At 33.3% G+C, this 23601-nt stretch overlaps 1 protein-coding gene across 9 annotated transcripts in view; it reads left to right on the top strand.

The window, feature by feature from the left end:
• LOC104861106 (ubiquitin-conjugating enzyme E2 W) overlaps positions 1-23601 on the top strand; it is a 377455-nt gene that overhangs the window by 218621 nt on the left and 135233 nt on the right. For all 9 annotated transcript variants that reach the window (XM_010622419.1, XM_010622423.2, XM_010622422.3 and 6 more), the window contains 2 exons: positions 7181-7312; positions 14676-14736. In XM_010622419.1, coding sequence (XP_010620721.1) covers positions 7181-7312; positions 14676-14736 — 193 coding nt within the window. The remainder of the gene's footprint in view (positions 1-7180; positions 7313-14675; positions 14737-23601) is intronic.

The following is a 23601-nucleotide window of genomic DNA, read 5'->3' on the forward strand; positions in this document are numbered from 1 at the left end:
AAAAAAAAAAAAAAAAAAAGAGAGAGAGAGAGCTAGCATGTATATTATAAAAGGAATGCAGTTAGGTGATAATAGATAAACAGAATAATATCTCTGATGACATTATTTGGGTAGATGGTTCCAAAGAAAATTTCTTAAAGCTTTTTCTTTTCTTTTCAAATGGAGAATAATGATAGCTAAATTGCCTATCGGTACACTATAATATTATGTGTCACACACTATTAACATTTCTACCTGTGATTAAAATCTCTAAGTTGTTATAAATATCATCACTTTTATTCAGTGAAAGATAATGAATTAAGTTTTCAGTAATTGCTATTTTAAAATTTCTTTTGTTCTAAGTTTTTTAAGGACCTGACTCCTGAATGATTTGTTTAAAGACAAAAATTTGTCTAAGTTTATTAAAATAATGGAGCTTCTTTGCTGATAGAAATTAACATTTTAATGCAAAAATCTTATCTACAATACTTAAAAAAATTTTCAAACTTTCTAGGATGATTACTGTGAAATTTGCCTACACCCTTACTTCACTTTTATAATAAAGTGATATTTTGAGTGACCATTTTTGTTAGCAGAGAATGAAAGTCCTTCAGCATTGTGGCCTTTTAATACTAACAGGTTACTCCAGAATAACTACCGACAAACTACTGAATTATGCAGTTAGAGAGACTTGTGTGAGGCAAGGGGTAAACTGTTCTGTAGGAGGTAAGTCTTGAAAGTATTAGAATTGGTCAGAAGGCAATCCGGCAGCTCAGGCACACAGTCAGTGTAGGGTGGGAGCAGCATTCAGCTGACAAGTCCAAGAGCAGGAGTCTGGGGACAAAGGGTATTAGACCTGAGTAGATAAGTGAGGGATACAGCAGCATAAAAGTTGAATGAGATTCAGTGCGGTATGGGTAGCCTGTAAAACAAATGAAAACTTTTGTAGTCATGTACTGCTCAGTGATCTTTTCCTTCTGTTTAGTTTGGCAAGGCTTTTGACCCTTAGAGCAGTAGAGGACTCTTCTGACACAGCTGATCTAATCTTTTCTCTAATAAACACTCCAGCAAATTATAAGGGCTGGTAAAGCTGTGGATGAAACAAGCACTGGAAAATATAACAGGTAGCAGAAGTGACTATAGCCAGGGATTGGAGCACATTATCCATACAGCTATTGTGTTGAGGTCAGGTTCAGGCAAACTGCTGTGTATCAGTGCTTCTCAGAACAAGGTCTACAAACAACTTCTGATTTGTCATAATGTGACATTTTCTGGCTTTGAAAGAAAAGGCAGTGAGTGACATGCTTTAAAAACATTTCACAGATTTGAACTGTAGGATTTATGATGGTTGTTAAACTCTAATGGATACCTTTTCAATATTTTGTATGTTGTAAGAGCTGTCATTCAGTTTAAAAGAGTATGTTTCTTTGTCATATCATTTGCATGTTTACAATGGTATTTCGTTGCTGTTGTATTGCATATTCCCAATTCTTTAAAGTGGTTGGTTCACTGAAACTTAAAAGTAGTGATGAAAATAGTTACACAAGTAAAATAATAGTGTATAAATAAATAGCTAACAGTAAAGTATGGATATAAGAAGGAAATCTATATGTTTGGGGCAAGTGAAACAACCAGTGTTGATTTCATACGAGCTAAAAAAAAGAAAAGTGTGATTAGGAGTATCATGTTAGGTACCTGAAAACTGGATTGACTGTACAAACTGTGCATTCATTGCTAACATCCACTGTATTGACATTGTGAAATTTTGTTAAAGTGGCTGAAGCTTTTGAGACTTTCTAGATTTTTTCTTTTTAAATGACATCTAGTAACAATCTAACTTTTAAAATATGGATCGCCTGCTCAGATCTCTTGCTTGGTTTTCTAATGGATTTTTAAAAAATTAATTTCTGGGAATCCACTATTTGTTCTGGATGTGATCTTTTTGCATTTCAGGTATTGTCCCTTATGTTGTAACTTTCCTTCCCTTTTTCCTGGTTGTTTTTTTTTTTTTTGGTAGCAGGGATCAAACTCTGGAACTTGCACTTGTGAGGCAGATGGCAGCACCACGGAGCTGACTCCCTGGCCCCCCTTTTTCCTGTTTTAATAGTGATTTTTTTTTTCTTAGAGAGAGAGAGAGAGAGTGTGTGTGTGTCTGTCTGTCTGTGCATGTGCTCATGTAGGTGTATGTAGGTAGGTATGTTTGTTGGTGCTAGGGATTGAACCCAGTGCCTTTGGTGGGCTATAGCCTGAACCCTTTTTAAATTTTTTATTTTGAGACAGGGTCTTGCTAATTCACTAAGTTGCTGGAGCTGAGCTCAAAGTTATGATCTTTTTGCCTTTGCCTCCACCTCCAAGAGTGCTGAATTATAGGTCTACACTAAATTGCCTGGCTAGAAAGAGTAATTTTAATGCAGTCAAATTTATTTTTTTTCTTTTCTGTTATATTTATAATAAGTCTAGACATCCAGACAAGTACACCCACCTTGTTCTTCCTCCGTAGAATATTGGCTATTCTTAGCACTTGACATTATTATGTAAATTTTGAAAACAGCTTTCAATTATTGTAAAAATATGTGTAGAGTTTTGATTGAAATTCGTTGAATTTATAGGTCAATTTGAAGAGAATTGCTATGTTACATTCCTCTCTTCAGTCCATGTACATGGCATATCATGTTTATTTGGGTTTTCTTAAATTTTTCTCATTACTGCGTATTATTGTTTTTTTCTCTATAGAGGCATTATACTTACTAATATTTGATTTTTCATTTACTATAAATGGTATCTTTAAAAGTTTTATTTTCTGCTGTATGTTGGTGGAATATAGAAATGCAGTTGGCTTTTGTATGTTGGCGTTCTTATACAAAGAGCTTGTTACATTTTCAATAATTCTTGTGTCTATAGATATTCTTGGATTTCCTATCTATAAAATCATGTCTGTAAATAATGGCAATTTTCCCCTCTTTGCTTTTTATACTTCTTGTTTTTATTACTCTGTCCAGGATTTATAGTAAAATATTAGATAACTGGCAATAATTAAGAGCATTCTTTCTGATCTCAGAATTTCAACATTAGTTATACTATTTACTGTAGTTTTCTGTAGATCTTTTATAAGATGCTCTTTAATCATATTAAAAGTTTCCTTCTTTTCCTAGTTTACTAATATTTTTATTATGAACAAATGTTAAGTTTTCTCAGGTGATTTTGCTCCATTTCTTAGGATGACCATATGGTTTTCTCTCCCCAACCTATTAATATATTGATTGACTGTTTGCCTTTCAAATGTTAAACTAACACTGTGTTTTTAGAATAGATTCAGCTTTGTCATGATTTTTCTTACTGCTTTATTCAAAACTTTAGCATTTATATTCACGAGTAAAATTTCCTTGAATTTCCTTTCTTATACAGTTTTTGTTGGGTTTTGAAATCAAAGTAACGCCTCATAAAATAATTGTGGGCTGATTCCTCTTTTGTAATTTTGGATGCGTTTGTGTGTGATTAGCAAAATTCTTCCTTAAGTATTGGGTAGAATTTTCTGGAGAAACTTTCAGGAGTTTTCTTTATGGAAAAGTTCTTTTTAAAAATTATGATTTTGGGCCAGGGATTTAACTCAGTGGTTTTGCCGCCTCCCTTGCAAGTGCAAGGACCCGAGTTTGATCCCTACTACCAAAAAACAAAACAAAACAAAACAAAAAACAAAATAAAAATTATGGTTTTAATGTCTTTAGTAGTTAGAGTCCTTTTCAGTTTTAGTCAAATTCTGTGACAAACAAAATAAAAATTATGGTTTTAATGTCTTTAGTAGTTAGAGTCCTTTTCAGTTTTAGTCAAATTCTGTGACAAACAAAATAAAAATTATGGTTTTAATGTCTTTAGTAGTTAGAGTCCTTTTCAGTTTTAGTCAAATTCTGTGACAAACAAAATAAAAATTATGGTTTTAATGTCTTTAGTAGTTAGAGTCCTTTTCAGTTTTAGTCAAATTCTGTGACAAACAAAATAAAAATTATGGTTTTAATGTCTTTAGTAGTTAGAGTCCTTTTCAGTTTTAGTCAAATTCTGTGACAAACAAAATAAAAATTATGGTTTTAATGTCTTTAGTAGTTAGAGTCCTTTTCAGTTTTAGTCAAATTCTGTGACAAACAAAATAAAAATTATGGTTTTAATGTCTTTAGTAGTTAGAGTCCTTTTCAGTTTTAGTCAAATTCTGTGACAAACAAAATAAAAATTATGGTTTTAATGTCTTTAGTAGTTAGAGTCCTTTTCAGTTTTAGTCAAATTCTGTGACAAACAAAATAAAAATTATGGTTTTAATGTCTTTAGTAGTTAGAGTCCTTTTCAGTTTTAGTCAAATTCTGTGACAAACAAAATAAAAATTATGGTTTTAATGTCTTTAGTAGTTAGAGTCCTTTTCAGTTTTAGTCAAATTCTGTGACAAACAAAATAAAAATTATGGTTTTAATGTCTTTAGTAGTTAGAGTCCTTTTCAGTTTTAGTCAAATTCTGTGACAAACAAAATAAAAATTATGGTTTTAATGTCTTTAGTAGTTAGAGTCCTTTTCAGTTTTAGTCAAATTCTGTGACAAACAAAATAAAAATTATGGTTTTAATGTCTTTAGTAGTTAGAGTCCTTTTCAGTTTTAGTCAAATTCTGTGACAATTTGGATAATTTGTATTGTTTAGGAATTTTTCTATTTAATCTAAATATTTTAAAAATTTAACATAAAATTTCTTATTATATAATGCTACAAAAGCTATAGTAGTCTACCTTTTTCAGCCTTGTGTCTTTTCTTTCTTCTTGATTATTCTTTGGTTTATTACTCATTTCTGGGAACCAACTTCTGACTTTTAAACTTTCTCTATTGTTTGTTATGGTTTAGAGCTAATTGGCTCCCAAAGCCTTATATGTTTGGAAGGTAACTGGATTATGAGGGAATTATTATAGCTGATTTGTTGCTAGGAGGTAGGTTGTGACTGGAAGATTATATCTCTCTTCCTGGCTCCTCCCTTGACTGCTCTCTGCTTTGAGGATGCCATGAGGGGAGAAGCAATTCTTCTGCCATGTCCCTCTGCCATGCATCCTGCCATGGAGCCAGCTGACTATGGACTGAAACGTGAGCCAAAATAAACTAAAGTTGTGTTAGGTATTATGTGTCAGTGCCAAGCAATGTTAACTAAGACAACTTCATTTTCCATTTCCTTAATTTTTATTCTTGTCTTTATTGTATTTTCTCTAGGTCTGTTTTGCTGTTAGATTTATAACTTCTTAAGATGAATGGATAATAGATCATTTTTTGCCTATTAACTGTTGTGGCTATACATTTTCTTCTGGGTATCTTCCCAAAAGAATTAAAAGAATCACATCACAATGATATATGCGCACCCATGTTTATAATAGCTAAAACTTGGAAACATCCCATTTGCCCATCAGTTGTAGACTGGATAAAGAAGATGTGGTTTTTCTATAAATTGGGATACTACTCAGCCATAAAGAATGAGAAATTAGAGTCATTCATAGGAAAATGGATATATATTGGGGATATACTCCTAAGTAAAATAAATAAGTCACACATATAAATACTGAATAGTTTCCCTGGTATGAAAAACTATAATGGTATATAAAATCCTAATGATATAATTGACAGTGTGAAATAGGAAGAAAAGCGCTAAAGGTGTAGGGGAAGCGAAGTCGGAAGGGTAAGGGAAAGGTAATAAGGGAAAAAATATAAGAAAATGAAAAAATGGAAATAAAGTATTTGTAAATAGGGAAGGGAGGAGGGGGTGAAGGGAGGGCAGGGACAAGGGCAAAAATGAGAACCAAGACCTGTGATGTAAAGGTACAAGATCCCAATGATGAATGTAACTGTACTGTATACCTAAAATGTACCAATAAACTCAATGAGAAAAAAAAAAGATGGATAGTAGATCATTTTTTGCCCATTAACTGTTGTGGTTATACATTTTCTTCTGGATTCTCCTTTAGCTAATGTACTTCAAGTTTCGGTATATTTTTATTATTAAAATTTTTTTTCTAATTTCCCTTAGGGTATCATCTTTTAGCCATGGATTATTTGGGTTATGTTGCTTAATTTCCAAAGTTGTGAATAACTCTTTGTTTCTCCCTTTATTTACAGAGACAACTGTATAAAAACAAATTACACAGTAGTTGTGTATTTTTTATGTTTCTTTGTGAATTTATATTGTAATTCTGATTTTCAGTTTTCTAATTTTATTTTTATATCTGTAATATTTCTTATCATAAACATATGCATCTTTAAAACAGAATTACTTAACTCAGAAAATGTACATGTGGATCAACTCCCAAGGATGATTGTAATCCTTATGTACTGCAAACATGTTTTAAAAAGAAAATATACATGTGAATATAAGATGGCTGTTGTATATTTAAATATATGTGTAGATATATCACACATAAATGTTTAAGTTGCTCACAAAAGATGACCATGAAATAGTTCAGTATTTACTGAGTAATTATGATTGATTGAGCACTGATTTAGAAATAATTAGTTGGTGTTACCCTTGCTTTACTGATAGAGAACCTGAGGCTTAAAGGTGTTAAATAGCTAGGAAGTAGAGTTGAGTTTCATGTCCCAATCTAATTTGGAAACCTTTATTCTTAACACAGTATATCCTGACCCTTGTATATTAATACCCTTCAAGAACTTTTTAATCTAAATCTTTGTAAACTTGGGATACAATATGAACCTTAAATTGCATCAATATGAATTTCAGCCTTTTCAGTTTATTAATTGAAATAAGCTAAATTTAGCCCTAAACAACATTAAATCTGTTAAATACACATTTTTCTTCTTATATAAGTAATAGAGGCTTAGCGTTTTTTAAAAAATCAAATAATAAATGTATAAGGAAGTAAAAAGTCCTCTAAGACTCTGCCGTGCTGAGATAACCCACCATTGGCATTTTGAGGACCATTTTTATATATTTTTCTCTATGTATACTTTCACTTGTGTATATAACATTGACTAAGTGGTATCCTAACTTGCTATTTTACCTTGGGAAAAGTTTTCAATTAGCAATAATCTTACCTCGGATAAACCTCATTGGCTATTTTACTTTGAACAAAATTTTATATTTTTGAATCCTAGAGTATGAAATATATTACTTTATAATGTAAGGAATTCCTAGTTACAAAAGCAACTATAATTTCTTTCTTTAATCTTAACAGGTCAAAGTAGGCAATGAAGTTGCTACTGGAACAGGACCCAATAAAAAGATAGCCAAAAAAAATGCTGCAGAAGCGATGCTGTTACAACTTGGCTATAAAGCATCTACTAGTCTTCAAGATCAACTTGATAAGGTGAGAACTAAGTTTTACATGTATGCATGCTTTCTATGACTTTATTAAAGTAATTAACAAAGATCTTAAATGGCATTACAGTATATGTCACTTTTAACACTTATTTCTGAGGCAGTACTATATATAAGATAGCTGTTTCAAGTACAAAGTAACATCTACTTAAGGGGTTATATGAAATAATGAATAAATGTAATCTTAAAATTAAAAGATACTGAAAATTTATTACATCGTTGTACATATTCTATATAATACCAATCTAATATTTTTAAATGTATTAATTGGTTTTGTTAGTCATTTTGTCTCTATATATAATCTTAATTTGTGTCTTCTAAGAACAGATTGTTTGCTTTATTTTTGGAATGTAGTTGAATCCTGGAAATGAAAATTTTGACTTATTCCATTAGGGCAGGAACTATATTAGACACTCTATATAAGCTAATTTTTTATTTAGTTTAAATTTAACAGTAAACTCAGACGGTATTTTTTTTTTGCCAAGGCTTATGTTCATGGCTCCCTATTTCCTCTGCAGCAGTTAATGACATCATTAACACCTAACTTGCAAGAGAAGCAGAGAACCCAGAATTCAGTACTTGATAGATAACTTGACAAGAATTGGCTTCATTTTACTTTGTACTACATTATTATTTTGTTATCTGTGTATATGTAGGAATTGTTTCTATGAAGTATTTTATTTGTAATAAAACAAGCTTAATAGTTACTATTATCAAAAGTAATATACTTTGAATCAGGCCTTTCTCACATGAAGAATGTTTCAGCTGTAGTTTCTGTAAGAACTCTTTCTGAAGTTTAGAGTAAGAAACAGTCTTCCAGTTTAAAAAAAAATTAGCTATACTATTTGAGGCAGCTATGATTCTCTTGAATTATTAAAAAATCATTTGTGTAGCATTGCTAGAGATTTCACTTGTTTTTATAACCTAGTCAATACATTTTCTTTTGTTAAAAGTATTTGTAATGTGAAACTTAACATATGTTCAAGTTTTTGTAGATCTTCTATTGTGTATATGATGTTTTAACTTAACACTTTTATATTGACTTAAAACTGGTGAGTGCTTTATAAAACTATGTCAAAATAAATGTCTTATTTATAACTTACGTGAAAGAAAACAAAAAAACACTAATTTCATATATTTGAAAAACATTTTTTGCATACCTGCCATGTTAATCAAGGTTCTCCAGAAAAACAGAAACAACATGTCTACATACACAAACATGCAGAGACATTTATTTTAGAAAATTAGACCATGTGAATAAGGAGGCTTGGCTAGTCCATAGTCTAATGGAGAAAGCTGGCAGGCTGGCTGGAGATTCAGGAGAGAAAGAATTACAGTTTCAGTTCAAAAACAGTCTACTACTTAAAAAAGACACTGCTAGAGAATTTCCTCTTGCTCAAGGAGTTTGATCTTTTTCAGGCCCATCTATATTGTGAAGAGCGTTCTGCTTTACTTAAGTTCCACCAGTTTAAATGTAAACCTTACCCAAAAGCTTTCTCACAGAACCACCCAGAATAATGTGTGATGAAGTATCTGGGCACTGTGGTCCAGATAAATTGACACATAAAATTAACTGTCACTCCCTCTAACTTCCAGGCAGCTATAACTGAAGATAAAATGACTGAAACTTGGTTTTTACTTTAAAGGAACTCAACCATTGAAGTGTTGAGAGTGGGGGATTTTGATAATGTAACAAAAATTGTGGTATCCTGGAGCATGGGGTGAATCTGAAAGATCAGGAAAAAGTGTTTATGTAAAGTAAAGAGCTTGGAGAATCATTTAAGACTTGAACATGAAAGTTTTTCAGGGCTGGGCATGGCGGCGCATGCCTGTAATCCCAGCACTTGGGAGGCTGAGGCAGGAGGATCGCTGTGAGTTTGAGACAAGCCTGGGCTACATAGTGAGTTCCAGGTCAGTCTCAACTATACAGTGAGACCCTGTCTCAAAAAAACCAAAAAAACCAAAAAAAAAAAAAAAAAAAGAAAGGAAGTTCTTCAGGAAATAATTCTGTAAGTAATGTGGAGAATGGATTTGAGCAGAGTGATACTGAAGGCAGGAAGGAGACAGTAGTCAACTAAACTGTTTAGCTAAGAGACACAGAACATTTGAACTTAGACTGTGGTAGAAAAGGGAAAGGAAGCGAGAGTGAAGACTGCAGAGGTAACTCAGAAGTGTACTTGGCAGGTATCAGAGACGGTATATGCAGTGTGATAAGAAGCTATGGTGAATGTTTCAATTAAAAGATTTTATTACAGTGAAAGATACAGTGCCAGCAATCCCCCCCCAACACTCCCCTTTGCTTCAAACACACTGTAGCCCATTATTTTGACCACTTCTAAAGCCATTTTGGAAATCTTTCATTTCTTTAGTTGTGCTGTCATAGCTGCCTAGATGTCCTGAATCAGTTCAAAATTTTTCCTTGGTCATTTTGACTTTGAGGATGAGCCAGAAGTCCCATGTTGCCAGATCCAGTGAATAAGACAGAACTCGGCACAGCAGTCATTGTATTTTTTATCACACCTTGTAACAATACCCATAAAAGCAGACTTCCAGAATTACTTCAGCAAGAGGCAATGATGGGATAAGTCTGTTGAAGGGAATATTTTGAGGTGGGTTAATGTCAATGTGTCTTTTACTGTAAGAAATTGTTTAAAAAGTAAAACATTCACTGTATATTTTACTCACGCCTCGTACATAGGTGGATACCAAAGAATATCTTCATAGTAGAGGAATGGAAGATGACTAGGTGGTAGTTATGTACTACAGAGAAATTCAATAAAAGAAGGAATTTAAAATACTGATTTATCTATAAGAAGATCTTTGGTATGTGTGGCAAAAGCAGTTTTTAAAGTTTTAAAGTAATAGTCAAGATATCTTTGTCTATATCTATATAGATATAGATAGAGATATATGTATGATTGAAAGAATTCAGAGTATAAACAGTGGGGGGAAAAGTCTGGCTTTACTTTCTTATTATTCCAAGGGTATCTCCCACAATGAATTAATATCTGTAGAGCATTTAGAGTAATGTTTGAAAGACAGTGAATATTTTATAAGGGTTTCATAAGTGAAAATAAAATAAATATCTTTTCAGGGTTATTCTGTGTTTTTATACTAGTGTTCTACCACTTTTTTAAAAAGTTCATGTTTATTGATATTCAGTTCAGTGAACTTTTTGTTTAAGTTTTTTTGAGACAGGGTTTCTTTGTGTAGTCCATGCTGATCTCAATCTCATTGTGTAATCCAGGCTGGCCTTGAACTCATAGCAGTCCTGCTGCCTCAGCCTCCCCAGTGCTGAGATTACAGGAGTGTGCCACCACATTTGGCATTTCAACAAATTTTGATAAATATACTGTATATCCTTACTGATTAATCACTGCCACAATTAAGATTTTTTAGCATTTTTGCTATCTGCAGAAGATCCTTAATGCTACAGTGCAACTTTATTATGGTTCCTTGCCTTAATCTTCTGATAAGCACTGATCTGTTTTCTGGTCCTTTTTTTCTTTTTGAGAATGTCATACGAATTAAACCATACATCGTATAGTTGTATGCTGGAGGTGTCTGGCCTCTTATTGCTTGATATAATGCTTTTGAGAGTCATTTACTTTGTTGCATTTGTCATTAGCTTGGTGTTTTATATTGTTTTATTCGTACTTTGGTTATAAACATTCATGTCTTTATTTGTACATATTTCTCTGTTGTATCCTGTATGTATGTATTCACACAAGTTCATTTTTAATAAATGTATAGGAAATCATGAAGGTGCTTTCTAGACAGTCTGTACCATTTTGAATCCCTACCAGCAGTTTTAGATAGTTCTTCCTGCTTCTAGGTTTTGGTGTTCTCAGTTTTGATTGCTTTGGTCTGTTGTCTGTTTCTATTTTAATATGTATTTCTCTAACAATTAATGAGTATCTTATCATATGTTTATTTCTTCCTTGAAGTTTATTTCTTCTTAGGACTTTTGCCTTTTATAAGAGTGGATGGTTTGCTTTCTTTTCAGGTTGTTAAAAAACAGTTTTTGTGTACTTTGGATGCAAGTCTTTTTTTCAGATATATATTTTACAATGTGTTCTCCCATTGTGTGACTTCTCTTTTTAGGTTCTAGACTTTGATTGATATATCTCTCCTGCTCTTTTCATATTCTGTGTGTGTGTGTTTGTGTATTTGTGGATTTTTTGCATTACCAATTTATAGATATTTTGGGAAAGAGAAGAGACCACTTTTGTGATCAATTTGATATGTTTAAACTGAAACCTAATGAAAGCAATTTCATTAAAGTTTAGGGGTAGAAATTATAGAGAAGTACCCTTGAGATTCAGTTGAAAGTGAAAAATTAGCACAGGGAATATAAGTAATACTTTAGTTATCAGCAGGAGAGGGATTAATAAATGAGGAATGAAATGGTAAATTTATTATTACCAACTTGAATGGAGCCCTCAGGTATCTGGAAGTGAGATTTTTCTTATCAGCTTGCTCTTCCCCTCCCTAAAATGATTTGTTCCTCCATATCTGTATTTTCCTCAAATGGACAGACTTCAGTCATCATCTTTCCTCTCATTCTATGATCTTATCTTATACTTCACAGAGGACATAAAAAGGAAAATCTCCCTAGGTCTCTCAGCATATTTGCATTTATAAACATTTGTTCTTGCATCCTTTTATGATAGGGGAGGAGTCTTCATCCTACCAAAATCCAGTCCATTTGTATATGTCAGGAGTGGCTAGTCACTCTGAGGAACATATTAGAGAGGACTTTATCATTTTGTGGTTAGAAGCCACAAATTTTATGATACCAATTGTAAGTTTATATGGCCTGGGAATCTTGGATGCAGAAGCAAACAAGACTGATTGATTGGCCTACAATTTGAGATTTTCAGGATGGGTCTAGAGAAGGACAGAGATAAATGGTTGAGAACTGCAAGATGTTTGATATGTGATCCAAATGAAGCAGATACGAAAGATAGCTATAAGTAGTATGATAGACTGAGAAAAAGCAAAGGCTTTGGATGACTTAGTGAAATTCATTTAGAAAAAGTATTTACAGAAATAAAGTGATTCAGTTTGTAAAATAGAATAAATACAGAAAGTAAGATCAGGGAGATGAGCTGTACTCCGTGCCTGCTGAGTTTTCCCCTTTTAGGACATGTGTTATTGTTTGTAATTACTTTGACCTTGTACCTTTCCCCATATTCTCCTAATAATGATCTCTGAAGGGGTGAGAAGTTTTGACTTTAGGTATAGCTATCCGAGGAAAATCATGTTCTCTACTGGTTAAAATTCATAGTTACTTAAGTTTTTTAAAAATGCAAAGTGAAAGAAGAAATTAGTATCATTGAATAAAACATTTTGATTCACTCCTTAAAAATGAAAATCCCCTGGGTTAGAAGGATTAGAATCTGTGGCTAACTGTAGAACTTCTCTGGGATTTTTGAAACATAAACACCTTTCAAAGAACTTACCGATTGTCAGCAGTTTGATAGGCACAAACTATTTTGGAAGCATGAATAAAATTAAAGGTAAGGAAGGAATGAAATAAATAAGTCACACGTGTGTAAATACCAAATAGTTTCTCTGGGGTGAATAAACTGTAATAGTACCTAAGATCCTAATGAGAAAACTGACATTGTGAAATGGGAAGAAAAAGGCCAAAGGTGTAGGGAAGGTGGGATGGGTAGGGGAAGGGTAATAAGGGGAAAAAACATTTATGAGAAAATGAAAAAATGGAAATAAAATGTTTGTAAATGGGGAGGAGAAGAGGGGGTGACGGGAGGGCAGGGACAAGGGGAAAAATGAGAACCAAGACCACCTGTCATGTAAAGGTACAAGATCCCAAAGATGAATGTACTGTACTGTATACCTAAAATGTACCAATAAACTCAATAAAAGAAAAATTTAAAAAAAAGAAAATTTGAATATATTTCTTTCTGCTCTTTGTGGTTTTTACGCCAATTTTAGCTGCTTTAAAAAATCTCTTGAAATATCTTTCCCTGTCAGGTTTTGTTTCTTTCATTTATTTTTTGCAATAGTCCTTTCCATCATGACTGCTTTAAGCATTGTTCTTACTAGGTCCAAACTCTGTTTATCGTCACAGTGTTTGCTTTTCTTTCTTAGATGCATTTATTTATTTATTTAGGCAGGGTCTCACTTTGTAGTTCACGCTTGCCCTGAGCTTACTATGTAGCCCAGGCTGGCCTCAAACTCACAGTAATTCTCCTGCTTCAGCCTCCAGACTGGCCTTGAACTCCAGTCAGCCTTCCTGCCTCATCCTCCCAAGTGCTAGGATTACAGGCACGCACCACCACACTCTGCTAAGATGCAGTTTATACTTAATTCATACTTCTTCTACTCATGTTGTTCTTCAGCTTCTTTCTTTCTGAATAAAAAGATACCACTCTGCTTACTAACTCTTCAGTTAAGACACAGGTTGACATCGCATCACTTCTGCATGTTAGCTGTGTGACCTCAGGCTAATTACTGAGCCTCTCATTTTGGTTTGCTTTTCTGTAAAGTTAAATGTTAATATCACGTGTCTTACCAAATTTTGTGAGGCTGAAGAAAGATTCTATCCATGTAAAAGACTTGGTACTTTAAGTCTGGTACTTTTAGTATTCTTGCCAGTTTATCTGTCCTGTGAAGGATGCCAGTGTCAGCATTTTTAGACAAAGGTTACAGCAGTGACCTCTCAGGTGGTAAGTATGGAGGTTGATGGGAATTTTTTTAAATAGATAAAAAGTTAATTCACGGAAAAAGATGCTTCTTGGTTCATATGAAGCTGCTAGTTAGCTTCTGTTCTGCCAATTTATCTTTCCTGGATACCCTTAAGATATATGAGAAATGAGAGAGACAATAAATTTTGAAAAAAGAACATTGGTAAACTGTTTACTAGAATTGTGTTTTTTCTTACTGTTTATCATTAGGACTTTTCCAGAAGGGACATGATAACATTTCTATTATGAATCTCATCTTCGGATTGATAAGGTCTTTTAGTCACATTAGTATTTGTGATTATTATTATTCTTTGCTGTTTGAATAAAAATTATTTTAAAATTCTAGGTAGAATCCATTTTATATATAATATGCTGAATATGAGCCTTTCTTCATGCTTTAAATTATAGTACATTTAAATGAGCAAATAAAGTAGAAGGAGAAACAGATACAAATGTAGAAAAGAGATAGATGATAATGCTCACATTAGTGACTTTTATAGCTATCACTCATTCCCATGTGGGAGTTGGAGAGAATAAAGAACAACCATATGAGAGAACATTGCCTTGCTTAACTGATTAGTCAACAGTTTTTTAAAAGTCTGTGTCCCTGGATTTAAACAATTGATTTACTCTTTTTAGACAGGGGAAAACAAAGGATGGAGTGGTCCAAAGGCTGGGTTTCCTGAACCAACCAACAACAGTAAGTTCTCATTTTTTGTTACCTGCAGTTGGTATTCATCACTGGTACTGATTGTGATTGCTGTTACATATATATTTGTATCCTTAAAATGGGTAAGCCATTACATACTGATTACCATTTAATACATATGTAGTGATAATATTTTTTGTATTTTTTATTGAAATTACCTTCTTTCAAAATAAAAAATAATTATCTCCAAATAATTAGCTCTCAAATCAACTGTTTTCAGCTTTGATTTTTTTCATTGTACACCTAAGTGTGCATGTATGCATGCGTGCATGTGGTACTGGGGATTGAACCTATGGCCTTCATATTGAGCTATAGCCCAAACACTTTAAAATATATATATATTTACTTATTTATTTGTTAACATATTTTGCTAAGTCTCTGAGTTGCTGAGGTTAGGCTGAAACTTATTCTTTTGTGTCAGTCTTCCAGAGTGCTGGGATTATAGGTACAATGCTTGGACAAATTTTTATATAATTGTAATATTGAGAAATATTTTTATTCTGATATTTTCACCTAAATTGCTATATTTTTCACATTTGGTAGGGTCATGAAAATTGTATTTTATTGAAGTCACTAAATAAATATTAGAAATGTAAATATAAAATTGTTCCATACTCTTGTTCCACTTACAGTATTGTCAGACACTTAAAAATCAATGCCAAGTTATTCCTTTTTTCAAATGTATGTGATTAACCTTTTGCATCAGCCATATGGACATTTTTCTTTAACAACTTCCCAAAAGCATGAAGCATCTGTTTTCACTGAAGTGACCATTTTACTCTAAATCACTCAAAGCATTTGGCCAGTGAAAATACTCAATCTTTATAACTTCTAACCTTTGTTCTCTTCCTTATCATCTCTGATGCTGAAAAGGCTTAAATCTGCAAATTGGCAGTTCTTTTCTTGATGTATTTGTAATGAAATCAGTAACAGTTCTTATCAGAGTATGTGGATAAGAATTGAGTTCTTGGGCAATCAAAACTAACCTCTTGAGAAAAATATTTCAGTGAGGTAATTGATTCTTGGGTCCTTTCTGGAGTAATTTTATGTGCCTGCGAACCCTTGGACTGTATGTGTAAGGGTGTTAATGTGGTGGGCTCATTTAGCACAGAGCCCAAGGAAAACGGAGTCATTTCAGCATTCTTAAGAGTTTGTATTTAACTTCTTTGATGTTGAATATATTGGTTTATAATCGCTTGGTAAGGAAATCAAACATTAAATTGATTGCAATTTTATATAAAGTACTTAGCACAGTACCCATTCTTAGTAAATTTGTGATGAATGTTTCTATGTCTCCTTTCCCCTTCTTTGATAAAAATGATAAAATTTCGTATATATTTGCCAGAAATTTCATTCTCATACTTTTTATCTGTATTTTTTTGCATGAACATTGTGACCAAAGAATATTTAATTTGTTCTTAGTTACACTTTGACTCCAATTATTATTTTGAAGACTATGAGCATTACATATTTGCATATAAAGGTGATATAGTAATTAATTTGCCAGTTTTAACATTAACTCACATTGTAGACAATTTGCAAGCTGTATATATTAAATTTTGGCCTTCAACCTGTGTGGTTATTTGATTTTTTTTTTTTTAAACTTGCTCTAATGGTTACTGGAACTGCTTTCCAAGTATGGGAAGGGATATCACAAAGATGCCAGTGAGTTTAAGTGACCAAAAGTATGAGAATGCATAAAGGTTTGTTGTAAACATAAGGTAGAAGTGATAAAGCTATTTGAAGTCATTTTAAAACTTAAAATGAAGGTTCTTCAGATGAACCGTTGGTGGTCCTGCCTCAAGATACATACAGGATGAAGGCAGCATAGCTCGCAAGAGTAGTAATGGTTTGCTACCCAGGGGCTGGTTCTCACTAGTGAAGCCCCAGATCCTCCTGCAGCCAGCTCAGAGCTGCTTAAATGCATTAGGAAAATGTTGGTTTCTGTTAGGAATCAACCACTTAGGTGATAAATCAATTATCTGAAAATTAATTTAGATTCATGTATTATGATAACATTTAGATAAGTTCTTTTGTAATACTTAGTCTCTTAAATTTGAAATTCTGCTGTTTCTGCCCTGTGAATACCTATGTTAGCATTTTGTGGACAGAGATTAGAGCAGGGATCTCTCGTATGCCACCTGTCAGAGAAGACAAGAATTTGAAATTGCCAGTGCTAGCTGCCTCACTGGCATGTTGTCTGACCTTTAGCAAGTTATTTTACATCTTATTCAGTGTGCTCTGTTAAAAGTTATGTATACCAATTTATAATGTTGAGACCCTTTTTGCAACCACTACATGCTTGAATAACTTTGGAAAGGTAATGTGTTACTTTATGTCATCATGGAGTGACTCTCTTCATTATTATTATTATTATTATTTTTTGGTCAGACTCTACTTTAAAATTATAATTTTGAGGATCAAATTTCTAACCATTCATTATTTAGGTAAATAATACAAAATTAATTTGAAACTATAATGTACAAAAGCTAAAAGAAGGAAATGCAGAATTGGAACAAGTGAAGAAGGGGATTTTATTTTGTTTTATTTTATTTTTGGTTTTTTGAGGCAGGGATTCACTATAAGGTTCAGGCTGGCCTTGAACTGTATAGTCCATGCTGGCTTCAAGCTATCAGCGTTCCCCCTGCCTCAGCCTCCCAAGTGCTGGTTTAGGCATGTGCTAAATAAGGGCATTTTAATCTAGAGTAGCTTGCACCCAGCTATATGTATGCAAAAAAATGTTAATGTATATGTACATTTAATTTTTGAAGTGGAAGATTTTTTTAAAGATTACAATAATAGAAAACTGCTAACAGTTGCAACTAAAAAGTAGTTTAAATAGTTTTGCAAGTGATTGTGATTACACAGACTGATTCCTCAAGTTATTTTCTTGGCTTGATTGCCTGCAGCTTTAAAATATGGGCCTAATTTTTGTAAGCTTCTCAGGCTTTCTTCATTGTTCTGAAATGCATCAGAAGGTAGACTCTTCTATGTGTGTTTTTATCCTTTTGAGTTATTGTCAAAAAATAAGTATAAAGACATGTAACTCTGTAATGTGAAGTTTGTGTTAAATTTAGCATAGGGCAATTTCATGCTTGGCACAGACCTAAAAAGCTAGCTTTTTACAGATGACTGGCTACAAGTTTTTTTAAAAGATCATGCGTTTTAAAGATCTACTGATGGCTTATGGAAAGCTTTGTAAAATATTTAGATATGGTTCAATTCATATCTTTTGTATTCACATTCCATGTTTCTTATTAACGCAGGGTTTTACTAAAAGCAGGTTTATTGTTTCTTAAGGGTGGACTCCACCTTAGTTCAAAATGGAATTAAATTCAAAGGTATTCACTGGCATGTGCTGAATCCACCCACTAAAAGATTATTTGAAGGTATTTTTTCACATAAATATTTTTCCATTAACCTTTTAAAAAGTTTTATTTAAGGGCCGGGGATTTAGCTCAGAGGTTCTGTGGCCTGCCTTGCAAGCGCAAGGACCTGAGTTCGATCCCCAATGCCAAAAAAAAAAAAAAAAAAAAAAGTTTGACTTAATACCTGTGAAATATGCTGCCTCTCCTAGGTTCATTAGAGATGAAACCAGATACCGAATATACAAGTGCTTAATAATACATGTAGCAGAAATGTGATAAGTCAAGTAAGATCCTGAAAGGTCAATAAGAACTCTAACCTGTCCCCAAAATTTTTGTCTTTGGTTCATCTCTAATTGTCTTATAGTCCATAGAGGTTTCTGTCCATAGTTGGCTGGTTCCCAGGCAGGATGGCACATGGTGGAGGGGCATTGCAGGGGAGAAACACTTCATGGAAGGCAGAAGGTAGCAAAAGCAACAAGAGGCAACCACAGCTATTTCTATCCCTTACTTACATTTTATCCAGGCTACTTAGGGTAGGTAGCACTGACAATGCTAGTGCTCTTGATGCTATTATTGCACTGTTAATCAGTCCAGTGTCATACACTCTAGATCCAGCCACTTCAGAAAAAGCCACCACATACGACCACCTGAGGGTTTGGGCAGACATCTAGACACAAGCCATAACAGGAGAGTTCCCTGAATGAACTTCTTTTGGGCATACAATAGCAGAAACCACTTTGTAATGAGACAGTTAAAATAGTTGGAGCCATTTGGATTTAAATATAAAGCTGAGTGATTTAATTTATCTATTTATTTAGACATAATATTATGTGAAAAGAGTGTAGCTGATCTGTAAGTGATCTGATTTAGAAAGATTGGGGGGTTATTTGTGTTGGGAAGTCCTGAACTGTCTCTCAGACAGGTGATAGAAGTACTCTTCCTGCCATAAGCAAAAGAAGAAATAACCAAATACTCTAGGAAGGTACTCTTCTTTTAATTTGGTGGTAATGTTAGACATATCTAAGTAGTGAGAAGCTGTAGCTATTTTTTTTTTTTTTTTGTACCAGGGATTGAACTCGGGTCCTTGTGCTTTCGAGGTAGGTGGCAGAACCACTGAGCTGAATCCCCGGCAACTCCTGCTATTTTTTTTTTAAGTCACTTTAGTAAGGATTCTCTTTTCTTGCTCACTGAGTCTAAGGTAGAAATAATGTTAGGCTTGTGAACAGTAGAGTATGTCTTTAAAGGTTGACTCATTTAAAGGAAGGTTTTTAAATAGTCTTCCATCATACTAACACAGAAACATTTTTCCTGAAATATCCTCAAGAAAGATTTAATGAATACAAATTTTCATAATTTTAAAAACTTGCTTGACTCATTTTTATGTACACAAAATACATATCAGATCAGTGATTTTTTAAAGGAAATTGAGCAATTTAGGGACACATTGTTTTATGTGTTTTTAAGCATAAGCATAAAGAATGATATAAAAAAGAGTTGGAGTTAACTAAGTAAAATTGAAATTGGCTTCAGAGAACAGCATAAGAAAATAAAAAAAGAAGTGGGTGTGGCAGTTTATACCTGTAGTCTCAGCACTCTGAGAGGCTGATGCAGTAGGATTAGAAGTTCAAACCTAGCCTGAGTGACTTAGCAACTCAGGAAGACTCTTCCTCAAAATTAAAAGAAAAAGATAAATGTCAAATAGAAAGCACAGGTTACAACATATATAGCATCATTGATTTAGATATATACAAAGGACACACACAGGTTAGTTAAAAAAAAGAAAAAACACTTTCATAGAAAAATCACCAAGGTTAAGGAAATACTGAAAAAATACAAACAATAAATACTGAAAAATTTCTCAGCAATAGTGAAAGTGGAGTAAAAATAAATGTTATACAATTTTTGATCATGTACTGGATTTAAAAATAGTAATTTTACCTGTTGGAGAAACAGACCCTCACATGCTGCTGATGGAATTGTGAATTAGTCTTCCCTTTCTAAGGGAAGTTAGCCTAAGTATGTAAAGCTTAGGTCCAAGTCTTTCTAATGCATAACTAAAAGATACAGAAAAATAGGGCCAGGGATTTAATTTAGCTCAGTGGTTCTGCTGCCTGCCTCACAAGGACCCGAGTTCGATCCCCAGTACCAAAAACAAACAAACAAACAAACAAAAACAAACAAACACACACACAGAAAAAAATAGGATAGTTTTTTATTAAGTAAAATTACTCATTTTATACGCAGAAAAAGTCAAGTATATTTAAGGCACTCACAAATACAAAGTTTGGCCTGAAATGCACAAACTAGGTTTGAACATAAATAATATGTATGAAACGGCTTAAAAAACACCCAAGAGTTAGGGATATGTAATCATTCTAGATATTCATTGACAGATGAATAAATAAATGTTGTACACACACACACACACACACACACACACACACACACACCATGGGATATTATTCTGCCATAAAATGAAATTTTGTGATTTGTAGCAACATGGATTTAACTGGAGAGCATTATATTAAGTGATAGAAATGAGGCACAGAAAAACAAATACAAATGTTCTCGAACTCATATCTATCTATCTATCTATCTGTATATCTATGCACACCATATATGTGTGTGTGTGTGTGTGTGTATATATATATATGTGGTAAAAAACATAAACTTCAGTGTTGAGAGAACCACAGTTCATTGATTCACTTTACTTTTGTCTCTGAACTTAGTGATAAATATATTTGCAGTACTGAGAAAAATATTTAATACTTCACATGTGTACAAAGTACAAAGTAGGGAATTGATAGTGTCAAGTTTCATATTTGTATTCAAAATTCTAGCTTATAATACCCATGGTACAGATTTTTAAATTTGTAAGAACATAAGTTTTTTTTAACTTGTTCTAGTTTTGTGAACTTGTATTCTTACAGAATAAAATTTAAAAAGCAGTTTGTTGTTTTTTGGGGTTTTTCTTGGTTGCAGGGATTGAACTCGAGTCCTTGCGCTTGCAAGGCCAGGCCACCGAACCGCTGAGCTAAATTCCCAGCCCAGTTTGTTGTTTTTTTAAAAAGTTGATTGTAAAGAAATAGGAATAGAATAGTGGTTACCAGAGCCAAGGAAAGGTGTAGGGAAAAGAGAGAGATGGATAGAGGGTGGTTGACAGGTATGGTGCTATAGTCAAATAAGAGGAAGAATTACTGATGTTCTATAACACAGTAGGATAATTGTGGTCAAAATAGCTAGCAATAAAGAGAATTTGGGGGGGTGGCAGGGTTTGAGACAGGGTCTTACTGTGTAGTTCAGACTTCTCTGGAACTCACTGTGTAGCCCAGGCTGGCCTCGAACTTGTAGCGATCCTCCTGTCTTAGCCTCCCAAGTGCTGGAATTATAGGCATGTGCCACCATACATGTCAATAAAGAAGATTTTGAATGTTCCCAAAACAAAGAAATGATAGTAGCAGGTGATGGATGTGTGATATACCAGTTAACCCTGATCTGATCATTACATGCTGTATACACATATTAAAATATCACACTGTACCCTATAAATGTATGCAATTACTATATGTCAGTTAAAAATAAAAATAAGATTTTAAAAAGAATATACTGTATTTTTAATTTTGGTAGAAGTTGCCAGACTACCCTGAATAGATACTTAAAAATTTAAATGTCTATATTTCAGATTCCTATGTACGTATGTATCAGATTCCTATTTTGCTACAGCCTCAGTGTGCTATCAAGCTTCTGGATTTTTGCTAATCTGATAGATGAAATAGGGTATTCAGTATATTGCAATTTTATTTTGCATGTGTCCTAATATGAATGAGACCGAATGGGGGCTGGGGATTTAGCTCAGTGGTTCCACTGCCTGCTTCACAAGGGCAAAGTCGGGTTTGATCCCCAACACCCCCCCCAAAAAAAAAATCCCCAAAGAATGAGACTGAACGTATTTTTTGTACATTTATGAGCCATTTATGTACTTTCTCTGTTAATGATATGGGCATCTCCCTTGCCTGTTGTAAAATTAGATCACTGGGGCCCAGCCTGTAGCTCAGTGGTACCACACCTACTTGGGAAGTGCAAGTTCCTGAGTTCAGTTCCTGATACTGCAAACAAAATTAGACTACTGGTCCTTTTATTTTTTTTTTAACTTGGTAGGATTGTTTGTGTCTGTATGCCTTTGTAATATGACTTGCAAATATTTTTCTTATTTTCTTTGCTTATGATATAATTTTTTTATTCATTCATTCATTCATTCATTCATTCATTTATTTGGTACTGGGGATCATCAGGACCTTGGGCTTTTGAGGCAGATGGCGCCACCACTGAGCTAAATCCCTGGTGATAGAATTTTCTTTTGAAGTTTGGTTTTTCAAGTATATTTGAATGTTTTAATAATTTTTTATTAACCTTTTAAAAACATTTATAATCTTGGCATAATTAATAATGCCTCCCCTAATATATTATTAAAAATATTTTAAATTTTAGAACTTTTATAGTAGTTTCATTTTTTAAAAATCTCTAAATCTGATCCATTCAGGATTTATACTATAGGCATGGATCCAATTTTATTTCCTACTGCTTTCACACTTCACTGTTAATACTAAGATCCTGTATAAATTTGGCTTTATTCTGGACTGGACTGTCTATTCTTTTTGTTCATTCAACTGTTTATTCATGCATCAGATTTTGCGCTTGAGTTTTCATTGTGTCTTAACATGAGTCATTTGAAAAGTCTCTGTTTCAACCATTGTGAATGAAGGTATGCTTGGTTTTCTTGTTGCATTGTATTCTTACACATACGACTCAGCATACAAATAATTGAAAAGATAAAAATCCCCTTAACATCAGAAATAAGAGGTATGGGAAGTCTAGGCTTTAACTATAAAGCACCAAGAGAAGCAGCAGAGAGCTATGTGACTGGTGACTATAAAGGTTCAGGAAGGCAGTGGAGACATTCTTAAAACTTCTTTATGTTAGGAATACATGATTTCTTTATTTAAGTGTTTGTTAACTACTTTGTACCCCTTTTAATACCACTGGTGATTTCTATTGGTTTTTTAAAGTTGAAATTGCTCCTTGAAAAGCTGAGCTATCTAGAAAATAAATGTGGGTAACCACCACCACCCCAACCTCAAATAAGAAAGGAAAAGAACATTTTAAAACATGGAATAAATTTTATTTCAATAAAATTATCAATTTTTGTATTAAAAATTGTAGAGCACAGTTCTTTTTTTTCTTTTTTTTTTAATTTTTATTGAGTTTATTGGTATAATCTTAGGTATACAATACAGTTACATTCATTATTGGGATCCTGTACCTTTACATGATAGATCTTGATTCTCATTTTTTCCCCTTGTCCCTGTCCTCCTTTCACCCCCTCCTCCCTTCCCCATTTACAAACACATTATTTCCATTTTTTCATTTTCTCATATTTTTTTCCTCTCCCTTATTACCTTTCCCCCACCCTCCCCACTTTCCCTACACC

The sequence above is a fragment of the Fukomys damarensis genome, unplaced genomic scaffold (assembly GCF_012274545.1).
Source record: "Fukomys damarensis isolate Sample0158 unplaced genomic scaffold, DMR_v1.0_HiC HiC_scaffold_5, whole genome shotgun sequence".
Lineage (NCBI taxonomy): Eukaryota > Metazoa > Chordata > Mammalia > Rodentia > Bathyergidae > Fukomys > Fukomys damarensis.